Below are 23,101 nucleotides of genomic sequence, written 5' to 3' on the forward strand. Positions count from 1 at the left end.
GCCTTTTGGTTTTCTTAGTAAAACTATTTTATTTTAAAATCTGTCTCTAGACGCTTACTCCTGGTATGCCTGGGGGAATGTAGATTATTTCATATCTCCTCAAAATTCCTTTCAAAGACAAGAGTCAAGCTCGATTTGTGTTTTTGAGATAGAGAAGAGGAATAGATAGGAGGAAGGAAGAAATCTTAACTTTGCTTCAAGGAGAGAAAAAAATCTTTCAGTCCTTTGTTGATACCATAGCTTCTGCATTAGTCATATGTCCCTTCCTCCCTGGTCATGAGTAGACCAGAGAAATAGCAGCCATTTGCAAGTTTGTAAAGGGACAGGGCAAAGAGAAGAAAACAGCTGATAAAGAGGAATGTAGGGCTCCCAAGCCCCTTAGGTTTTTACAGTTGTGTTTTTAGATCAATCAATGGTTTCTGGATATTTTGGTGTTTTATTTCACTGTGTTTGATGTTATAAAATACAGTTCTAAATGTCTAGCCCCAATTATGAGATTGTATTCAAAGTGTAGTTTTTTAAAATGTTACAGTGAAAGTCAATTACAATGGGAAGCTAGTCAGGGCACCTGGGTGGCTCAGTTGATTAAGCGTCTGCCTTCAGCTCAGGTCATGATCTCAGGGTCCTGGGATCAAGCCCTGCATCCTGCTTTCTGCTCAGTGGGGAGTCTGCTTCTCCCTCTCCCTCTGCCTGCACTGTGCGCTCTCTCTCTCTCTCTCTCTCTCTGTCAAATAAACAACAACAACAACAATGGGAAGCTAGTGGACACAGTTAATACTGATATTGGAAAGAAGAACCTTTCCTCTGCCTTCTTGGGTCTGAACGGTGAGGGCCACCAAACTAACTGATAGAGAGATTAACAGGAGGAAAGACAAGGCACAGAAGTGCTCAGTAATGAGCAACCCAAGTCAGTTGCCAGAATTAAAGGTTTGTTTACCAACTTAAACAAACACAAATATTTAGAGCTTCAAAGGATGGAAATTTTGATGATGCGGGCTTATACAATTTGGTGTTTTGGGGATGTCCTAGAAGCCAAAGTCAGTCACTTCCCTGACTAGAGACACTAGGTTGCAGTAGGGGAGGGGGGTGCTGTGCAGCTGACTTTCATAAAGCTGTGCTTTAGTCAGATAAGGAAGTTTAGATAAGATTTCTTCATCTGTTACTGGGTTTCTGGTTTCTTCAACTGATTTTTTATATATTTGTTTATAGCTTGATGATTTTCAAAGCACTTTCACATATCTCATTTGAGTCACAGTATTTTTTAGTTAGATGAAGCAAATATTATTCCCATGAATTTCATAGGTAAGAAAACTGAGGTTAAGAGAGGCTAAATAGGGGATCCCTGGGTGGCGCAGCAGTTTAGCGCCTGCCTTTGGCCCAGGGCGCGATCCTGGAGACCCGGGATCGAATCCCACGTTGGGCTCCCGGTGCATGGAGCCTGCTTCTCCCTCTGCCTGTGTCTCTGCCTCTCTCTCTCTCTCACTGTGTGCCTATCATAAATAAATAAAAATTAAAAAAAAAGAGAGGTTAAATAATTATTCAGAGCCAATCAAGTAATAGTGGAGCCAAGATAAGAGGTTGAGGTATTCACATATCTCACTATACCTTTGGGGTCCAATTTCAGTACTGACAAATTGAATATCAATCTATAAGTACTTTAAAGGTGTCAAGATTTGAGTAACATTTTATTTGTTTTGTAGGAGAAGATGGTGTAAGTTGGTTCATCAGTGACAAAGATGCAGAGGTAAAATTAAAATTGTTTTTTGAAATTATGAATAATAGATTAATATTCCCTTTGATTTGAAGTTTCCTTTCACTTCAGTATGATAACTTAATAAACTTTTTAGAGATAGCAGTGGTCCAAGTATGTTGTAAGAAAAAGTTTGATTTCACTATGTGGTAATTGAATTTTTCAGAAGTGTGGTTCAGCTTTGATTTTTGTCAGTGTGTTAATTGCTATAATGATTTAGTCCCCTTTCCCTTCTATTTCTTCTCTGCCATGGTGAGCTTATATTGCCTAGTACACTAAAAATCAACACCGGAAATAACTGCTTCTTCAGTGTAAGGAAATGGTTAGTCTATATTTAGGATGTGGCAGGTGTTTGTCTTTGTCAATTATTAGCCTTAATTGTGACAGATGGTTAAGAAAAGAATAATTTTACAACTTGGTTTTCAAAAAAAAGTTTTAAAAGATAATTAGATTGTGTCTACTTGGGGCTTACCTTGTCAATCTAGCTGAATAACAAGTAAAAGATGAAAAGCTTTTTCAAAGATGAAATTCTACCAAACAAAATAAAAGCATGGTTGGCATTTACATATTTTCCTTTAGGGATTCCATATGATATGTTTTGCTAATATTCTTTTGCAAGACACTAGATTTTGCCTAGAATATGGGAGAGCTAGAATTGGGTTACTGTAAGCAGGCTAGATCTTAAAAGTACTCTATTGGAAGGAAATTATCTCCTGTCTCTTAGGAATTATAAGCCAATTTATAGGTAGTAACCATGGGTTGTTCAAAAGAAAGAATGGATTTGGTCATTATGTGGTTTAATAACTCTATAAAAGTAAAAAGTCATTTTTAAAATCCCCCTAAGTAAAAATTGAAGCAAGCTTCTCATTCAGAAAAATATGGTATACATTCAGATATAGAAACCAGCAATATCTTTCACTCTGAACGCCACCAGAATGTCTAAATTATGCATATCGGTACCCCTACTGGACCTGAACTATAAGTAGAAAAAGATACAAAAGAAATGGAACCGTATGGAGAAAGTTTAAGAGAATGGCAGAGGAGAGACAGACAAGAAGTAGAGTTGTCTTCATGGCAAATCCTTTTAAGTTTTTGAAGTCTTTGAAGAACACAAAAGTTTCTTGTTGCTGGGTTCTAGATTGAACAGACTATGATTGTTAATTCTTATGAACAGAGTGAAGTATTCTTTTTAATTATTGATTTTTTTCCCCTTAGGCTCAGATAGTTAATAATAGATCGTCTGGAAGATGGACCCACCGATACTACTCAGCCAACAAAAATGTTACTTGTAGAAATTGTGACAAATGTGGCCATTTATCGAAAAACTGCCCCCTTCCACAAGTATGTGAAATACATAATGTTTCTTTCTACATTGTTAAAAATCAAAATCTTAAGAGTGAACCCTTGTAACCTTAGAATTCAAATCTTGCATAATATATGTGTAAATTTCACTTTACATTTTCAGGTAGGTCACAGCCTAAAATAGTAGCAGAAAGGGAACAGTGAAGTTAGAGTCCAATAAACCTGGAATCAACTTTAGATTTTTCCATTGATAGGTGCACAATCTTAGGCAAATCATTTTACTCTTTGTGCCTCTGTTTTCTTGTCTATAAAATGAGATTAAATTAGACAATTCCTGAGACCCTCTCACTTCCCAACCTTCTACTTTATAAGACAGCTTGTTTCACTGCAGGATGATTTTCATTGTTAGAAATCTTTCATTGTAGAAATGTTAGAAAGTTAACATTTTAAGTATTTATAAATGTTTATTGCTGTAAATTATGTTAAACAGATACATCAATCTTTGGATGTTCTCTGAGACATAAAGAATTATCAAGAAACATTCCTTCCATTTACCTACAGCTTCTTCCAAATGAATGTCTTTCAGATGTTTAAGACAGCTCTTAGGGTTCCTCTATATCTTTGGTCCTCCAGCAAAGCAGCCTTTTTCAGTGTCTGTTCCTCCTATGACTTAGCTTCCGGAACCTTCTCATCCCACTTTCTTTCTCAGGCACAATCTGCTTTTTTAATGTTCCTATAAGACAAGGCATAAGAAATAGACGCCAGTTGATAGTACATGCACAATAAGCCTTTTTGGCAACCACAGAATACAGATAGCTTGTGTTAAAGCTCTGATTTCAGACATTTTGTTTGATTTTTATGGTATGTTCAAGATTTGACCTTCATTGGAGTCTCCAATTAGAAATAACTTTTTATGGAATTTTACAGAAAAAAATTAATCTTCTAATTGACACCGAACTATTTTGCTAAAGAGATTTTCTGTTTGCAACCTAGAAAGTCCGCCCCTGCTGTCTCTGCTCTGAGAGAGGACACCTCCAGTATGCCTGCCCAGCCCGCTTTTGCTTAGGCTGTTCTTTGCCTATGTCTTCCACTCACAGATGTCTTGAAAGATCATCCTGGAGAAAGCGATGTGACCGATGTGATATGATAGGCCATTATGCTGATGTGAGTATCCTGCATATAACTAACTTGTTGGGCTTTGGGGGCAGTGTGCCAATTTGTAACTATTGGGCAGCCTACCTAAAGGAATGTTTATTCTCTACCATATGTAGCGATAGCCATATCGCTTGGTTACTTTGATTACTACTAAATGGTTACTACTTTGGTTACTACTAAATGGTTCATCAGGAGGCAGCATCAAGAAATATTGTAAACCCATGCTTGTCCCCTTTGCTTAAAGTGCTTGCCAAGTAAAGTTGAAATAAAAGAGATATGTAATAAATAATGTGTAAAATTTATACCTATTCATGTATAGTTAGATGAAAATATGTACCCACTTAGCAATTGTATACAAAGGTCTATATGAAGCTTGGCTTCATGCTGCTTATTGATGGTTCTTGCTGATGTAATAGTCTTAAATAAGAAAGACAAAACCACCAATACTTTAGATCTGCTTATCTTAGTTCTTTTTTTAGATTTAAAAAAAAAAAACAAAAGTCATTTAGAAGACATTCAGTTACATGCAGCACATTAAATTTTAGTGCATCATTATTTTGGACATCCGTATCATATGGGGTTTAGTCAAGATCTCAAAGACTAGAAGGGCTATAGAAGTTAGTTTTTTGTTTTTTTTTTTTTAAAGTAAATCTTTTCCTTTTACTTTGTACTTCCCAAAGGCATGATACAAAACACAAACATTTGTCAATTTTATTTATATTGGAGTGTACCTATGTCCTTTTGTCTAAAGAAAGTGATAGAGCTTCCTATTGAGATGAATTTCAAATTAAAACATAGTAGAATATGAATGTTTGGTATATATGTTTCTCATGTAAATATATCAGTTCTAAATTATAATTTCTAAAGTATCTTTTTAAACAATAAAAATAAGGTCACTATCCTGTACATTGTCCTACTACCTGATTTTTTTCTGCTTTAATTCCTTATGAATGCATCTCTACATTAACTCATAAAGATCTACCTGTCCGGGATCCCTGGGTGGCGCAGCGGTTTGGCGCCTGCCTTTGGCCCAGGGCGCAATCCTGGAGACCCGGGATCGAATCCCACGTCGGGCTCCCGGTGCATGGAGCCTGCTTCTCCCTCTGCCTGTGTCTCTGCCTCTCTCTCTCTCTCTCTGTCTCTCTGTTACTATCATAAATAAATAAAAAATTAAAAAAAAAAAAAAAAAAAAGATCTACCTGTCCAATGGCTAACTTTTATGCCACCATATGGATATACCAATTTACCTAGCAAGTTCTCTACCAATATATCTAGATTTATAGTTAAAACCCATTTTTTTAAGCAAACAGTGCTACAGTATATACTTGTATAAGTATGTAGATGTGTGCAAGATTATTTCAGTAAATTGGATTCCAAGTGGGATTGTGTAATTAAAGGATATGTACATTTATATCTGGATAAATATTGTCAGATTGCTCTTTTAAAAGCAATGGGGATGCCTGACTGGCTCAGTCAGTAGAGTATGTAACTCTTGATCTTGGAGTTGTAAGTTCAAGCCCCATGTTGAGTGTAGAGATTACTTAAAAATAAAATCTTTAAAAAAAATAAAATAAAATAAAATAAAATAAAATCTTTAAAAAATAATAATAATAAATAACTAAATAACTAGATAAATGGTGGTACCAATATATCCACCTGCCACATGTTTTTAAGAGTGCTCTCAACAGGGCGTCTGGGTGGCTCAGTCCATTAAGCGCCTGCCTTCAGTTAAGCATCCACCATTGGCTCAGGTTATGGTCTCAGGATCCTGGGATCTAGCTAGCCCCATTGGTCTCCCTACTCAGCAAGGAGTCTTCTTCTCCCCCTTCCTCTGCCCCTCTTCCTGCTCAAGCATACTCTTATGCGTGTGCTCTCTTTCAAATAAATAAAAATCTTAGAAAAAGGAATGCTCTCAACCCTATGATTGATCTTTTAAAATTTTGGCCAATCAGGTAAGGAGAAAATGATATCTTACTGTTTTTAATTGTATTTCTTAGGCAACTAGTGATGTTGGCTAACATGTGGCTCTCAAGATTAGATGAAGAGATAGAAGCTGTTATTTCATTACAAAGTAGCTTAAACTGGGGTGCCTGACTGGCTCAGTCCATAGAGCTTATGACTCTTGATCTTGGGGTTGTGTGTTCAAGCCCTATGTTGGGTGTAGAGATTATGTAAAATAATTAAATCTTTAAAAAAAAAAAAAAAGGTAGATTGGGGCACCTGGGTGGCTCAGTTGGTTAAGCATCCAACTCTTGGTGTCAGCACAGGTCATGATCTTTGGGTTGTGAGATTGAATCCCACATGGGGCTTGAGATTCTCTGCCTCTGCCCCTTCCCCTGCTCACGCTTACTCGCTAACTTGCTCACTAGCTCTCAAATAAATAAATAAAATCTTTTTTTAAGTAGCTTAAACTTATTCTTAATATTTACTATGTCTTAAAAATAAAAATCCCAAATTGTCCTAGTTTTATAGTACTGTACTCTGCATTACACTGTCAATTATAATTTTTTAGGCAGATTTTCTAGTTTGGCAGTTACACTTAATGGCATATTTCTGTACTCTTTTCTTCTGAAAAGCTCTTACAAATATGGTCTTATTTGCCTGTGATAACAGAAGGGTCTCAGATATTATCATGAGCACTTTTTTTTTTTTTAATAAGAAACTGTAGTACAGAACAGTTAAGAATAATTTGTAAAAGGGTATATAATCAGCTCTGAATTAAATCTGTAGTCCATTCTGCTTAACTTCTTAATTTTGGCCTCGAATGTATGCTAAACTCTTTATCTAAAATGGCCTTGAGGATTAATAATAGCCTCAGTGAATGTAAGTTTTTAAGATAGTGTTAGGCTGTGGCCGACTTCAGAGAAGGCAGCATCCTTTCCCCTAAATCTGCCAAGATCTAACTGTTGGGTGTTGGGGTTTTTTGGGGGGTTTTTTTGTTTTTGTTTTTGTTTTTTGTAATTACATGGTGAAGGCTCTGGACAATAATTGATCTTTTTCTAGTCTACCCACCATGTATAGGATTCTCTTGGAGCTCAATCAAACCTGGACTTCACTGACCCCATCTGAAGAAGCTTATAGTCCTTCCACCATTCCAGAAGTGCTTCATGAGGATTCACTTAGAAGCAGAATCCTTCTGGCCTCAGGTTGCTGGAACAATTCATCCAGTCCCATACATGCTTTAAATTTGTCTCAAAACCTGGCCCTCCACAGAAAATATTGTTTTCCCTGCAACCCTCTCAAATGCTTGCTGCCCACTCTTTCCTGACCTACGTACCAGAATTAGGTTGATTAGGATGAAAGTCTTTCTTGCCCACTATGGCTGCCTCTAAGATATTACTCCTCCCTCTTTATGTGGATAATTCAGGTTTATTTAAGGCCCATACCCTCAAACAGTACTGTCTTCCCTTCTTTGTCATTTTCATCTTCCCACCTGCTGGACTCGCTGCTCATTCACAGAGGATTTCTGAAGCCCTGGGTTATTATAGGTACCCTACCTTCTTATCAGTTAAAGAGATTAAGACACTTCCATTTTTACTTTATACATCCCTGTAGCCACACCACTGATCTCTGTAATGCCAGAGTACCAGTTATATGTACAAAGAGAATCTGTTACAAAAACTGATGAGTCATATCATATTTGTGCTGTAATGACTTTTCCTGAACCCTGCTTGGAAAATGCTTCATATGTTAACTACTGCATAAAAGTAATTTGGTTAAAATTCCAGAGTTTTATAATGTAAAGGATAGAAAGATGGCTCAAGGCCTGCTAAAGTTAACCTGTATCAGTGATAACTTCCAAAGGAAAGAGAATCTGCAGTGTGGAAAGAATCCCAATTCTGAGTGCCATAGATTCTCCTCTTGTCAACAATTTTTAAACATACAGAAAACTTTATTTTTAAAATTTTTTAAAAAGATTTATTTATTTATTTATTTATTTATTTATTTATTCATTTATTTATTTATTTATTTATTTATTTCAGAGAGAGTGCATACAGGAAGGAGAAGAAAAGAAGCAGATTTCCTGCTGAGCGTGAAGCCAAACATAGGCTCAGTCTTTTTTGAGGGGGGGTTGGGGGGGCTCAGTCTTTCTTATGACCCCTGAGATCAAGACATGAGCCAAAATTAAGAGTTGGATGCTCAACCGACTGAGCCACGCAGGCACCCCTTAAATATATACAGAAAATTTTAAAATGTGTGAACATGTCTTACACACATAATCTCATTCTGTAAGATATATCTGACATTTCCAAGATAATAATAACTATAATTAATTACAGTGGTTTAAGCACTGTGCTAAATGCATTACTAACTAGGGAAGGGGGAGTACTTTTTTCACTGCTGTATTCTCAGCACATAATAGGTGCTCTGTAGATATTTGTGATTGTGTCATTTATGTAATCATCACAACTACTGTACCAGATAGATACTGTTTAATGCTTCCATTTTACAATGGGAGCACAATCGGTTAAGCATCCCACCCATGGTTTCAGCTCAGATTATAAGACGAGCCTTGTGTCTGGTTCCACACTCAGTGCAGAGTTTGCTTGAAATTCTCTCTTCCTCTCCTTCTGCCCCTTCTACTAATGCTCTCTCTCTCTCAAATAAATAAATTTTAAAAAGAAGAAGAAAACTTAAACATTGTAAGATTAAGCTTTCCCCAAGGTCTCAAAGTTAAAGTGATGCTATGCTTCATAAATGTACATGGAGGAAGCTCACCTGCTAACATTCTAGGAGTTGTCAGTTTAACTCCTGCTCCAAAGATCCCTCAAATTTCTATCTTAAGCATGCAGATATTATATTTAAAATCTCAATATTTATAAAACAGATGAAAAAATTTTCCATGAATGCCTGAGTGGCTCAGTGGCTGAGCATCTGCCTTTGGCTCAGGGTATGATCCTGGAGTCCCAGGATCGAGTCCCACATTGGGCTCCCTGAGGGAGCCTACTTCTCCCTCTGCCTGTGTCTCTGCTTCTCTCTCTCTGCATTTCTCATGAATAAATAAATAAAATCTTTAAAAAAATTTTTTTTTCCAAATAAAAAGAAGTAATGGTTTAAGTTTTCAGCTCTTTTTTTTTTTTTTTAAGATTTTATTTATTTATTCATAGACACAGAGAGAGAGGCAGAGACACAGGCAGAAGGAGAGGGAGAAGCAGGCTCCATGCAGGGAGCCCGACGTGGGACTCAATCCTAGGTCTCCAGGATCACACCCCAGGCTACAGGCGGCGCCAAACCGCTGCACCACCGGGGCTGCCCAAGTTTTCAGCTCTTTAAACAACCTCTGAGGATCAGCAGGGGAGCATACAATGTTGATTTTCAGCCAAAGAGCAATGTCTGTGGTACCAGAGAACGTACTTTTTTTTTTTTTTTTTTTAATTCATGAGAGACACATAGAGACAAGCAGAGACATAAGCAGAGGGAGAAGTAGGCTCCCTGCGGGGAGCCTGATGCGGGATTCAGTCCCAGGACCCCGGGATCACAACCTAAGCCAAAGGCAGAAGCTCAACCACTGAGCCACCCAGGCTCCCCCAGAAAACAATACTTATATGTAGAATAAGAGATGATCCTGGTCTCAGCAGTCTTTACTGATTTTTGAGCTGTCACCCTTTTCCATTAAAGCATAATGACTGAGTTCATCAGTTTTTGGTATAACAAACCCAAACTTCCTAAATTTTCTTCCTTCAGCAACTTTTTTTTCAAATTCCTGCTTAATCCTCTCTCTCCCAGTCCTAGCAGTAACTCCTTTAATGTAATCATCATGCACAAGAACCAAATACCATCCACTAGTAGAAAGCTCAGCATTAGAGTCACTCCTTCAAGTCAGGTTTTTAAATGCAGTGGGAAAAAAGAATTTGTAGGACATATTTCACTTGATTCCCTTCTTTAAACATTTGATGGTGTGAAAACATGCTCTCTTAAGTATCAGCAACATAGTAAACTTTAGAGCCCAAAAGTTTCTTTTAAAAATGAGAACTCAGTATAAACTGTAGACTTTCACAGACATCAGTGATCAGTAAATGTTTCTTCAAGAAATATATACATAAAATAGAAAACTAGTATCTGTTTAATTTTGGTGATTTTTTTAAATAAGATTTTATTTAATTATTTGAGGAGTGGAGAGAGCAGGAAGAGAGACAAGCAGATTTTGCACTGAGCACAGAGCCCACTGTGGGGCTCAATCCTATGATCCCAAGATCCTGACCTGAGCCAAAATCAAGAGCTGGCTGCCCAACAAACTAGGCCACCCGATGCCCCAATGTGATTTTTGTTTTTTAAGTTAGTTTAATATTGAGGATTTCCAGTAGGAAATGTAAAGTATCTGGTACAAATGTCTTGTAGTTATCACTTCATGCTTATATAATAAGTGAACAGTTATTGAATATAGTTTTTATCCAGGTAGTTATTTAAGAAAAGGGCATTTATCTTATCTTTAGTCAACTCCAAGAAACATAGAATGGTATACATATGCCTTTTTCCTCTTATCCTTTCCCTACTTTTATTGAGATAACTACTGACCAGAAATAAGACTGATTGAAACACAATTATTGGGACACTTGGGTGGTTCAGCGGTTGAGCGTCTGTCTTCAGCTCAGGGTGTGATCCCAGGCTCCAGGATTGAGTCCCTCATCGGGCTCCCTGTGAGGAACCCACTTCTCCCTCTGCCTATATCTCTGCCCTCCCCCTTGTGTCTCTCATGAATAAATAAATAAAATCTCTTAAAAATTAAATACAATTATTGAGCTGAATAACTGAATCAAGTTTTTGAATTAAAGACTTCCTTAATTCATTTTGTTTTGTGTAATAGTGATTAGGTGTACATTTATTCAAAAATACTTATACCGTTTAATCACCCAAATAAACTTTTTATATTTGTTTATCAAAAATTTGCTGGTTGCCTACTACATACCAGGCAATATTCCAAGTACTAAAGAAATAAAGATGAATAAGTCATGGTCCCTGCCTTCAAGTAGCTCAGAGTATAAGAAAGGTAGACATGTGAAAGAACAGCATAAAAGTGATGTGATGGAAAGGACACCAGGATGGTGAAAATTAAGTGAGAGAATATCAAAAGACTAAGCTTGGTGACTTGCAAGCAATAGATATCTGACAGGTGTAAAAAATGACTTAGACCGGGACGCCTGGGTGGCTTAGCAGTTGAGTGTCTGCCTTTGGCTCAGGGCGTGATCCTGGAGTTCTGGGATCAAGTCCCACATCGGGCTCCCTATGAGGAACCTGCTTCTCCCTCTGCCTATGTCTCTGCCACTCTCTCTGCCTCTCATGAATAAAAAAAAAAAAAAAAAAAAAAAAGACTTACACCATAGGAGGGAGCCAAGAAAATGTGCCTATAATAACATGTCACTTGTTTCTGGAAATATCAACTCTAAAGTAATGCCATAGGAACCCTTGATCCAGGCTAAGGGAATTTTCCTGTGATCATATGGCTTGAAACATACACACAGGTCAGTATCTTCTGAGCACTTACTTGCTTGCCTTCCTGCTCTTACATTCAAAGACAAGGCAGATTGAGGAAGGACATCTATAGCCATTCTTGGACTGTTTCTCCTTTTTGGAGCCATTCTTGGACTATTTCTCCTTGAACTATCTCTTCCACTCATGGAGAGCCACTTTTCTATTGTATCATAATTTAATGCATTGCTTTAACCCTGGAAAGAATGATTCACAGAATCTGACCACTTCTCATTTCTACCGCTATCCCCCTAGCATAAGCATAAGTGAGCATCTACTGCCTGGATTATTCTAATAGCTTCCTGGAGCGGTTCCCTGCCTCCTTGTCCCTTTATATTCAATTTTCATAGTTGGTTAGAGTAATCCTATTTATCTATTTATTTATTTATTTAGATTTCATTTTATTTATTTTATTTTTAGAAAAGTTGGGGAGGAAGGACAGGGGAAGAAGGAGAGAGAGAATCTTAAGCAGGCTCCATGCCCAGTACAGAGCGCAGCTTGGGGCTCAATCTCAAAACCCTGATATCATGACCTATGCCAAAACCAAGAGTCAGATGCATGACTGACTGAACCACCCAGGTACCCCTAAAGATTTTATTTTTAAGTAATCTCTACATCCAATGTGGGACTTTAATTTACAACCCCAAGATCATGCATGCTCTACTGACTTGGCCAGCCCAGGTATCCAGAGTAATCCTTTTAAAACATAACTCAGATTATATCAATCCTCTATCCAAAAACCTTCAATATGACTTTGAGTCTCTCCCAGAGTAATCACCAATGAGGCCATATGTGATCTAGCTTCTTGACCACATTTCCTATAGTAATCCTTTGCTTACTCTACCTGGTCTTGTTGCTTTTCTTTAAAAGACCAAATATAGGGATCCCTGGGTGGCGCAGTGGTTTAGCGCCTGCCTTTGGCCCAGGGCGCGATCCTGGAGACCCGGGATCGAATCCCACGTCGGGCTCCCGGTGCATGGAGCCTGCTTCTCCCTCTGCCTGTGTCTCTGCCTCTCTCTCTCTCTCTCTCTCTGAGTATCATAAATAAATAAAAATTAAAAAAATAAAAAATAAAATAAAAGACCAAATATATTCTTGCCCCTACCTGCTGTTCTCTGTGCTAGGTATCCAGGTATTCACAATGACTCATCTCCTTCATACCTTTACACAAATATCTCCTTTGTGGACAGGCCTTCCCTGACCACCTTAATTAAAATAGTATCTCCAACATTCCCTGTGCTTTGTTTTCCTCTGTAACGCTTGTATCATACACTCTGTGTATTTTTCTGGCTTGCCTATTTAGAATGTAAACTCTGTGTCTGTTTTCAGATATGTTCAATGATGTATCTCCAGCTTTTGGTGGAGTGCTTCATCCATATAGGAGCTCAGCAAGGTTATTGAATAAGCAAATTAGTGAATTAGGGGCAACAGACCCCACTTACCTACCTACCATTCAGTCATGTTGTGAAAGTTGTCAGATCCTGCACATTGATTGGAAATTCTCAGCTTGACTCATTAAGAGTTAGGCATCTCTCAATAATATTTAAATCAAGTTTCAACAAGTTTTCCAAAAGCTGTAATACCTATAGTATGCATAAAATAAAATGAGATATGTAAGGCAAAGGAAATCCTTTTTCTTATTTTCCCTCCCACTACCTTAAGAAGCCGTTCGACTTTCTTTAGTATTTTCTTCAATGTCTTCATTTGAAATTACTATTATAAGTATTGATGCAGTCCTGTGTTTTTGGTTTATCAACCCTCAGCTTTCATATGGAAAAATTCTCATCTATCACTTTGTGATGGAATATATTATATCATCTTTTTCAGTGCCTTAAAAAGATTCAAGGAAAGGAAAAATAAAGCTAAAATTCTGATAATCTTTTACAATTCAAATAATCATAAACTAATTTTCCTGCCAAACTTAACTGAAGTCAAGACAAAAAGTATATCATTGTAATAGATTGGTATGAATGTTCATATAAGTATGTAGTTCTGCTGACATCTTAATATTATAACTTGAATATAAAGAAAAGAAAATATGACTTGGGTTAGAATACTTTATTTCTCTTTTATAGCATTTTCATGTTGTTTAAACATAACATTAGACCAAGGGGTCATGACTAGGATTGATTGATTGATTGATTTGCTTAATAAAAAATAATTGTTGAATAGGCTTATAAAATGCTTATTTACCTGAGAGACCAGAATACCCCCAAGGAAGTTAAGTAGATTCTGTGCTTGGAGGTCTCTTATCCTCTTGATTGGTATATGCAAAACTCATGATAATGTTAGTGAAAATTCATATGTGTTCATTGTTCAGGGAGTAAATCCTGGAATTAGTAATTAATAATTCATTGGAACTGTTCCCAAACCACCTAATAAATGAATATCTGAAACTTTTCATGGTTTTATATATATATTTACTAAGCAAATATATATATATATATAAATAACCTTAGAGGGTAGAAGGTTTTAACTGAAGGTGTGTAATTTAACATGGTTATAGTTTGAAGGAGAACCAGTCCTTATTTTGAAATTGTACTAAATGGTATCCTTTCAAGTCATCTGTGACTAACCAATACAATTTCCCCCAGTCTCTGCAACTCTTCCTGTAGCATATGCTTCATTACTTAACACTAGTCACTTTCAGTAGACCTAGCAGACTGAGAGCAGGTTTACATTTTCTTTATAAAAATTATAAGAATAACTGTGGAGGATAAAGACAGTTCCCTTTCTCCAGACCCCTGACTTCCACCAAAACAGGGGAAGGATTGTCTCCGTATAGTCTACCAAAATTAACAGCCCTAAAAATTAAAGAAATAAATAAACTTTAGTTTTTCATTGAGATTTTTATGGGACTTAGGTATGAACTTTTCAGTGCAGTCACATTGGGAAGACATGAGTCTTTGAGAAATGCAAAAGCAGACCACTGGGAAGTGTATTCAATTTAAAACTCATTATACCCCTCACCTTTTCTTTTTTTCTTTTTCTTTCTTTTTTTTTTTTTCTTTTTCTTTTTCTTTTTCTTTTCTTTTTTTTTTTTTTAATTTTCAGTCCAAGTATAAAAGCCCATATAAAGTTGGACTTGAATTTGACTGTTAGGTCCAATAAGAGGGCAAAGGCTGGGACATAGTTATCTAAGTTATGAATTTGGGGAATGAAATTGAGGAAATTAGATTCTCATTAACACCCAGAAGGCTAAAAGTTTTATTTACTAAGCATTACAGACTAAGGTCACCTTCCCTGGACTATATAAATCTCATAGTTTTCTTTCTCTTTCTTTTTTTTTTTTTTTAGCTTTTATTTATCTGAGAGACAAAGACCACACATGAGCTAGGGGCGGGGGAGGCAGGGAGAGGGAGAGAGAGAAGTGGACTCTCCGCTCTGAACATGGAGCCTGACTTGGAGCTCGATACCAGGACTGGACCCCAAGATCACAACCTGAGTCAAAGTCAGATGCTTAACTAACAACTCAGTCACCCAGGCGCCCCTCATACAGTTTTCTGAATTCTAATAATCTCCCTCAAATTGTCCATAGTGAAGGAAAATACAGCAACTAAGAATGATTTTCAACCTGTAAAAGTATTCAAGGACCTAATTATGGACATCTCTCTTTGCCAGTTTACTCATCTTAAAGACAGCACTGTTTTCTTCAATTTTGTACTAATTAAATTACTTAGGTATTCCATTTAAAAGGTACACCTGTTTCCTCTTGAAAATTTACAGATGTCTGTAGAATGATTCTATTTCAGTAAAAAACAAAATGAGTGACACCTGGATAGCTTGGTTGGTGGAGTACATGACTCTTGGTCTTGGGGCCATGAGTTCAAGCCCCACATTGAGTGTAGAGATTACTTAAAAATAATAATAACAAATAGGGCACCTGGGTGGCTCAGTGGTTGGGCATCTGCCTTTGGCTCAGGTTGTGATCCTGAGGTACTGGGATCAAGTCCTGCATTGGTTGGGCTCCCCATGGGGAGCCTGCTTCTCTCTCTGCCTATGGGTCTGCCTCTCTCTCTGTGTCTCTCATGAATAAATAAATAAAATCTTTTAAAAAATAAATAACAAAATATTTTTTAAAAAATGAGCTTTGTGCTTGTGTGTATATATACATACATATATGTATGTATATTTATGAACAAAATACATGTGTGTGTATATATATATATATAATATATTCATTTATGAACAAAAGAGATAGAAGAATGCGTACCAAGCTGGTAGGCTACTAACATTAGATTTTTAACATTAGATCCCATTATCAGGATCTGGATAATGGATTGGAAGAGGGCTAGGAGACATGCTATTAGCTTTGCCTTTGTCTTTTTATTGTATTGTTTCCTTTGTTTACAAACAGATCATGATTTCTGTAAGATTTCAACTTAATAACAAGTGTGATCTTGCCATGTTGTACAGCCTTACATTTATAAGAATCTGGGACAATCGGAATGGCCTTTTAATGAAGTAGATAACAGTTTTCATTGGGATAAACCATCCATACTTTGCAGACCTTTATAATTAAAACTCCCTCCCTATTCCTCACAAGCCAGACCTCTGAGAAAACTAAATTGTTCCATGAGTGGTTTATCAGAGACCTATACAGTCCTTGGCAGATACCACCTCAGTACCCAATACTAGCCAGATTGACATGTCTCTCTTTTTTTAAAAAAAAATTTTTAGGATGAGCTGATAGAAAAAAAGTTAAGGCATATATGAAGGAACTGGTAGATTAAAAAATGAATCAGACATGACCCCAAATGAAATAAACTCATTATAAGAAATAGGAGGAAAATTGAGAAAATCCCAATTCAGTTTTCACATTGTGAGTAGAGAAGAAGTGATCCAAAGCAAAATGAACAAAAATTCTGATTAAGAGAGCATGCACCCAATATGTGAGAGAAAAAAATACCACATCTAGACATATGCTAGTGAAATGTCTTAATGTCATACAAACGAAAATCACACAGACATCCAGACAGGAAACACACACACACACACACACACACAACATCAAGCTTGCATCAAACTTCTCCTGTGCAATACTAAATGCCAGAAGGCAGTAGAGCAATCCCTAGAGGGTAGAGCATTCTGAGAAAAATAGATGACATGGCCAAGCTGTTGTTCATTTATGAATTTAATGAAAAAATCAGAATAAAATTAGCAGCAATGAACACTGAAACTAGGAAGCATAACGTACATGTATGAATATTTCCTACTGATCTGTTTTTAAACTTATTAATATTAGAAAAAATTCTTTCAAAAATGTAATTTGAAAGCTATAAGGTAGATCATAGATAATTGCAATAAAATGAAGCTTATTTTAATTACAAGAAGAAAAATAAGCCATATAAATTTTAGATTACTAATTTAAAATGAGGTAAAAGAAAAATATCAAGTGATAGGGAAAAAATGGAAGCAGCAAGAATGCATAAAAACACAAGTATGAGGATAAAATAGGACCAGACATATCAATTATCACAATAAATAAATGGATTAAGTGCTCTTATTAGAAAACAAAGACACCAATGTCAGAGACCATAAAAGAAAAGAGAGAATAGATGTAACTTTAAAAAAAAATGTCCATCCAAAGAGACCATTAATGAAATTAAATGACAGACCACAACTTAGGAAAGGCTTTTATAAAATACATGATAGGATAGTTATAATATAGAAAAAGCTCTTACAAATTAATAGAAAGAAAGAAAAATGTTTTAGAATAATGTTAGAGAAGTTGTGCTAGACACGGATGTACATTTGAATAACCTTTCTGGAGTTCAGTGATGGATGTTTTCAAAGGTACATCTATAAAAATATTCATCTCAGAATTGTTTATAATAATGAAAATTAGAAGCAACCCCCAAATTTAACATCCTAGCTCATTTAAGCAACTTAACAGTACATCCCATATAATGGAATACTCTTCAGCTATTTAGAAAACAATGTAAGGGGCACCTGGGTGACGCAGTTGGTTAAGCATTGGACTCTTGGTTTCGGACTCTTGGTTTTCAGATCTCAGGGTCGTGAGACTGAGCTCACATCCGGCTCCACACTCAACACAGTCTGCTTTTTTTCCCGTCTCCTTCTGCCCTCCCCCTTCCTCTAATATAAATAATAAAATAACACTTTTTAAAAAATTTTAAATGATATAAAAATTAATATTGAAATCAAAGTTACTACACTTGACGGGATGAGCACTGGGTGTTATTCTGTATGTTGGTAAATTGAACACTAATAAAAATTATTTTATTAAAAAAAAGAAATCAAAGTTACTAGTACATTAAGTGAAATGCATAAATTACAAAACAGTATATGCAATATAATCCTATTTCCTTACAAATACACACATTTATATATATAGATTTGCAAGGAAAAAAATTTGGAATGAAATATTCTTTTTTTTTTTTTTGGAATGAAATATTCTAGGGACACCTGGGTGGCTCAGCAATTGAGCATCTGCCTTCAGCTCAGGGCATGATCCCAGGGTCCGAGGATTGAGTCCTGCATTGGGCTCTTTGCAAGAAGTCTACTTCTCCTTCTGACTATGTCTCTGCCTCTCCTGTGTGTCTCTCATGAAAAAATAAATAAAATCTTTAAAAAAAAAATTCCAAAATGTTTACTATAACTATGTCAAGAATTATAGGTTTTTAAAATTTCTTTATATATAAATATATTTTTAAAGGTTTTTATTTATTTATTTTAGAGAGAGTGAGAGAAAGCATGGGGAGGGGCAGAAGGAGAGGGGAAAAAAATTTGCAAGTAGACACCTCAGGGCTCAATCTCTTGACCCTGAGATCACAACCTGAGCCAAAATCAAGAGTTGGATGTTCAATTAAGTGTGCCACCCAGGTACTCCACTATTCCTTATATTTTTATAGTGCACATATATTCATTTTATAATTTTTTTTAAAGATTTTATTTATTTATTCATGAGAGGCACAGAGAGAGTGAGAGGCAGAGACAAAAGCAGAGGGAGAAGCAAGCTCCATGCAGGGAGCCTGACGTGGGACTGGATCCTGGGACTCCAGGATCATGCCCTGGGCCGAAGGCAGGCTCTAAACTGCTGAGCCACCCAGGGATCCCCTCATTTTATTATTTTTTACCTTGATATTTAATGTGCAATATTCTATTACTGCTTATAAACATTTTAGAAATGGTATCGTCAGTAACCAATCTAGCCTATATTCGTTCTTTTTTTTAAGATTATATTTTTAATCTCTACACCCAACATGGGGCTCAAATTTAGAATCCCAAGATCAAGAGACACATACTCTATTGACTGAGCCAGACTGGCACCTCATTCTCCTTTCTTTAATAGTAAAATTGACTTTTTTTCTTTTGGTGTTCAGTTATATGAATATGTATAGATTCACATAAACCTGGGCAGCCTGGGTGGCTCAGCAGTTTAGCACTGCCTTCAGCTCCCAGGCCTGATCCTGCAGACCCAGGATCGAGTCCCACATTGGGCCCCCTGCAGGGAGCCTGCTTCTCCCTCTGCCTGTGTCTCTGCCTCTCTCTCTGTGTGTGTCTTTCATAAATAAATAAATAAATAAATAAATAAATAAATAAGTAAATAAATAAATAAATAAAATCTTAAAAAAAAAGGAATAGATTCACATAAACCCCACCATAATCAGAATACAGAACAGTTTAATCACCCAAAAAAAACTCCTTCATGCTATCTCTGTATAGTCACACCCTTCCTTCATCCAAAGCTTGCGGCAACCATTAATTCATTCTCCATTACTATCGTTTGTTTTCTCAAGAGTAAAATGGTATTTCATTCATGTAAATGAAGTCATGCCATTGTAAAGTTTTGAGCTTTACAAAGCTCAAAGAAGCTTTACCAGCTTCTTCCACTTATATGATATCTAGGAGGTTTCATCTGTGTTGTTCCAGGTAGTGTATTCCTTTGTAGCATACCATTGTATGGATGTATTACAGTTTGTTTATCCATTTATCCATTGAAGAACATTTGAGTTGTTTATAGTTGCTGACTATTACAAACAAGGCTGCTATGAATATTTGTTTATAGTTTATGTGTGAACATAGTTTTCGTTTCTTTAAGGTAAATTTCTAGGTGGAGATTGCTGGTTCTATGTATGTTTAACTTTATAAGAAGCTGCCATATTGTTGTCCAGAGCGGCTGAACCATTTTGCCTTCCTGCCAGCAAAGTGAGAAGTCCAATTGCTCTGTATCCTCATCAGCATTTGATATTGTCAGTATTTTTTATTTTAGACATTCTAATAGTTGTGTAGTATCTGTCCTGTTTAGTTTGCATTTGCCTAATGGCTAAAAACGTTGAATATCTTTTCATGTGCTTATTTGCTATCCTTATGTTCTTTTTGGTTAAGTGTCCAGATCCTTTCCTAGTTTTTAATTATGGTGTTTATTTTCTTTCTTTCTTTCTTTCTTTCTTTCTTTCTTTCTTTCTTTCTTTCTTTCTTTCTTTTTTCTTTTCTTTTCTTTTCTTTCTTCTCTTTCTTTCTTTCTTTCTTTTTCTTTCTTTCTTAAAGATTTATTTATTTATTTATTCATGAGAAACACAGAGAGAGAGAGAGAGAGAGAGAGGCAGAGACACAGGCAGAGGGAGAAGCAGGCTCCATGCAAGGAGCCTGATGTGGGACTCGATCCATGGTCTCCAGGATCACACCCTGGGCTGCAGGTGGCGCTAAACCGCTGCGCCACCGGGGCTGCCCTCTTTTTTTTTTTTTTTTTTTTTTTAAGATTTTATTTATTTATTCATGAGAGACAGAGAGAGAGGCACAGACATAGGCAGAGGGAGAAGCAGGCTCCTTGCAGGGAGCCTGATGCAGGACTCAATCCCAGGAGCCTGGGATCACACCCTAAGCCGAAGGCAGACACCCAGCCACCAAGCCACTCAGGCGTTCCTAAACACTTTATCTAACTGCAGTTAACAAAGACTAATGTGTATTTTTCCAAAATGTTTATTGTTTTATGTTTTGTATTCAGATCTGTGATCCATTTTGAGTTCATTTCTCTATAAAGTGTGAAGTTGGTTCATTTTTTTATGTATGGATGATCAGTTGTTCATCACCTTGGTTGAAAATGAGTTGCTTTACCTCTTTGTCAAAGATTAAATGGCCATATCTGTGGATTCATTTCTGGAGTCTATTCTATTGCATTAAGTATCTATTCCTCTCATCAGTATCACACTGTCCTGATTATTTATGGCTTTATATTAAGTGTTAAAATCAGATAACACGGATCCCTGGGTGGCTCAGCGGTTTAGCGCCTGCCCTCAGCCCAGGGCGCGATCCTGGAGTCCCCGGATCGAGTCCCACATCGGGCTCCCGGTATGGAGCCTGCTTCTCCCTCTGCCTGTGTCTCTGCCTCTCTCTCTCTCTCTCTCTCTCTGTCTATCATGAATAAATAAATAAAATATTTTTTAAGAAATCAGATAACATGATTTCTTAAACTTTGTTATTATTTTATAAAATTAGTTTAACTATTCTAGTTCCTTTCCTTTTCCAGGTGTGCTTTAGAATAAGTCTTATGTAAATCCAAAAAAATCTTGATAGGACATTGATTGGTATTGTGTTCAGTCTCTTGATTACTGTGGAGAGAATGGACTCTAATATTTTGAGTCTTCCATCCATGAACATAGTATGTGGGTTCTATTTATTTAGGTCTTCAGATTCGCTTATCAGAGTTTTGTAATTATCATTATATACATTCTCTGCATATTTAGATTTATACTAAGTACTTCATTTTTCTTAGAACTATAGCAAATGGTATTGTTTTTTAAATTTTGTTTTTCAATTGTTTATTGTTTGTATATAGAAAAAATGTGGAATAAAATATTCTGAAATGTTTGCAATAGTTATCTCAGGTGGTAGTATTACAGGTAACTTAATTTTTGTTTATCTGTATTTTCTGTCTTTATAATGAATATGTATTCCTTTTATAACATTTAATGTCATTCTTTTTTTTTTTTTTTTTTTTAAGAAAAGGACAAGTTTTTAGACTAAAGCTACCATAGTACCAGCACAGCTTTGGAACTAAAGGTGATTACTATATGCCTGGCATATCCTGTATACTGTAAGATTCTTGGGACAAAATGAAAAGGAAATTTTCCCAGGGAATCCCTTGAGAATTGGAGAAGTAGAACTGGATATCAGGGAATAATTACAAATAAAAGGTGTTTAATATAGTTGGTTAAGATGAATCAGGATTACTTTCAGTAGTAATAAAATGATTTGTTCTAGGGACGCCTGGATGGCTCAGCGGTTGAGCATCTGCCTTTGGCTCAGGGTGTGATCCCGCAGTCCTGGGATCGAGTGCCGCATCGGGCTCTGCATGGAGCCTGCTTCTCCCTCTGCTTCTGTCTCTGCCTCTCTCTCTCTCTCTCTCATGAATGAATAAATAAAATCTTTTTTAAAAAAATGATTTGTTCTACTACCTATTTGTTATTTTTTTTAAAGATTTTATTTATTTATTCATGAGAGAGAAAGGCAGAGACAGAGGCAGAGGGAGAAGCAGGCTCCATGCAGGGAGCCTGATGTGGGACTCGATCCTGGGACTCCAGGATCACTCCCTGGGCCTAAGGCAGGCGCTAAACCGCTGAGCCACCTAGGGATCCCCCTACTACCTATTTGTTATTTATAATGGACTTTGTATAATTGGTTTATAAATAAAGTTCTGAACTCCCATTTTAAAATATTTTACCTTTACTTTATCTCTTCTGAATCTAGTTTAAAACTTCTGGTACCTGCTAGTGGGTTTAGGAAAGCGATGTGGTATAGAAGGTATGAGAACTGGTTCACAGTTAATCCCAGAATGTCGGCACCAGTACCAAAGAGACAATGAAATCAGCTGGAGTTTTAATTGTTGTTCAGAGGAAGTTTGGGTTTTTTTTTTTAGAAACAGGAGAGATCTGGGTGTGCCAAAGCTATAGAAAGAGGGAGTTAAGAAGCTAGACAGCAGGAAATAAGACCTTTCTTCACTTGTGTACATGGTTTATGTATTCACTACTAAAGTGGCTAGAGATTCCCCAAATTATTGAGTTCTGTTCCTCCAAGTTTCTCCTTTCTGATAGCCACTTTCTTAGCTTTCAGGTGGTAGCTGCCTGGCTATTATAAGAAAGAAAGGCAAGCGGGAAAGGCTAGTAAGGACACTGAGATTGTTATTATTTAAACCTTGTGGTAAAAAGAAATTAAGTAAGCTTTGAGTAAACTGAAGAAAGATATACACTTTAAGAGTGGCATGGAATACTTTTGTTTTTCGCCAATGACCAAGATATTTTAACTTTTTTTATTTCAAAATTTAACTATAAAATCTGAGAGCAGATTTATCTGATCACATATTCTTTGCTGTGTATTTTTGAACAACTAAGAGCATTACTGAGTGAGTGTGCCTTAGTTAAATGTAAAACGAGGTACATTGCACATGGTGCAGTTGTTGCTTAT

General features: G+C 36.5%; 1 protein-coding gene across 3 annotated transcripts in view; it reads left to right on the forward strand.

Annotated features, from left to right (window-relative positions):
* ZCCHC7 (zinc finger CCHC-type containing 7) overlaps positions 1 to 23,101 on the forward strand; it is a 252,236-nt gene that overhangs the window by 198,200 nt on the left and 30,935 nt on the right. For all 3 annotated transcript variants that reach the window (XM_038552843.1, XM_038552844.1, XM_038552845.1), the window contains exons 3-5: positions 1,701 to 1,744; positions 2,966 to 3,091; positions 4,046 to 4,216. In XM_038552843.1, the coding sequence (XP_038408771.1) occupies positions 1,701 to 1,744; positions 2,966 to 3,091; positions 4,046 to 4,216 (341 nt within the window). The remainder of the gene's footprint in view (positions 1 to 1,700; positions 1,745 to 2,965; positions 3,092 to 4,045; positions 4,217 to 23,101) is intronic.

This window comes from Canis lupus, chromosome 11, assembly GCF_011100685.1.
Source record: "Canis lupus familiaris isolate Mischka breed German Shepherd chromosome 11, alternate assembly UU_Cfam_GSD_1.0, whole genome shotgun sequence".
Taxonomy (NCBI): Eukaryota; Metazoa; Chordata; class Mammalia; order Carnivora; family Canidae; genus Canis; species Canis lupus.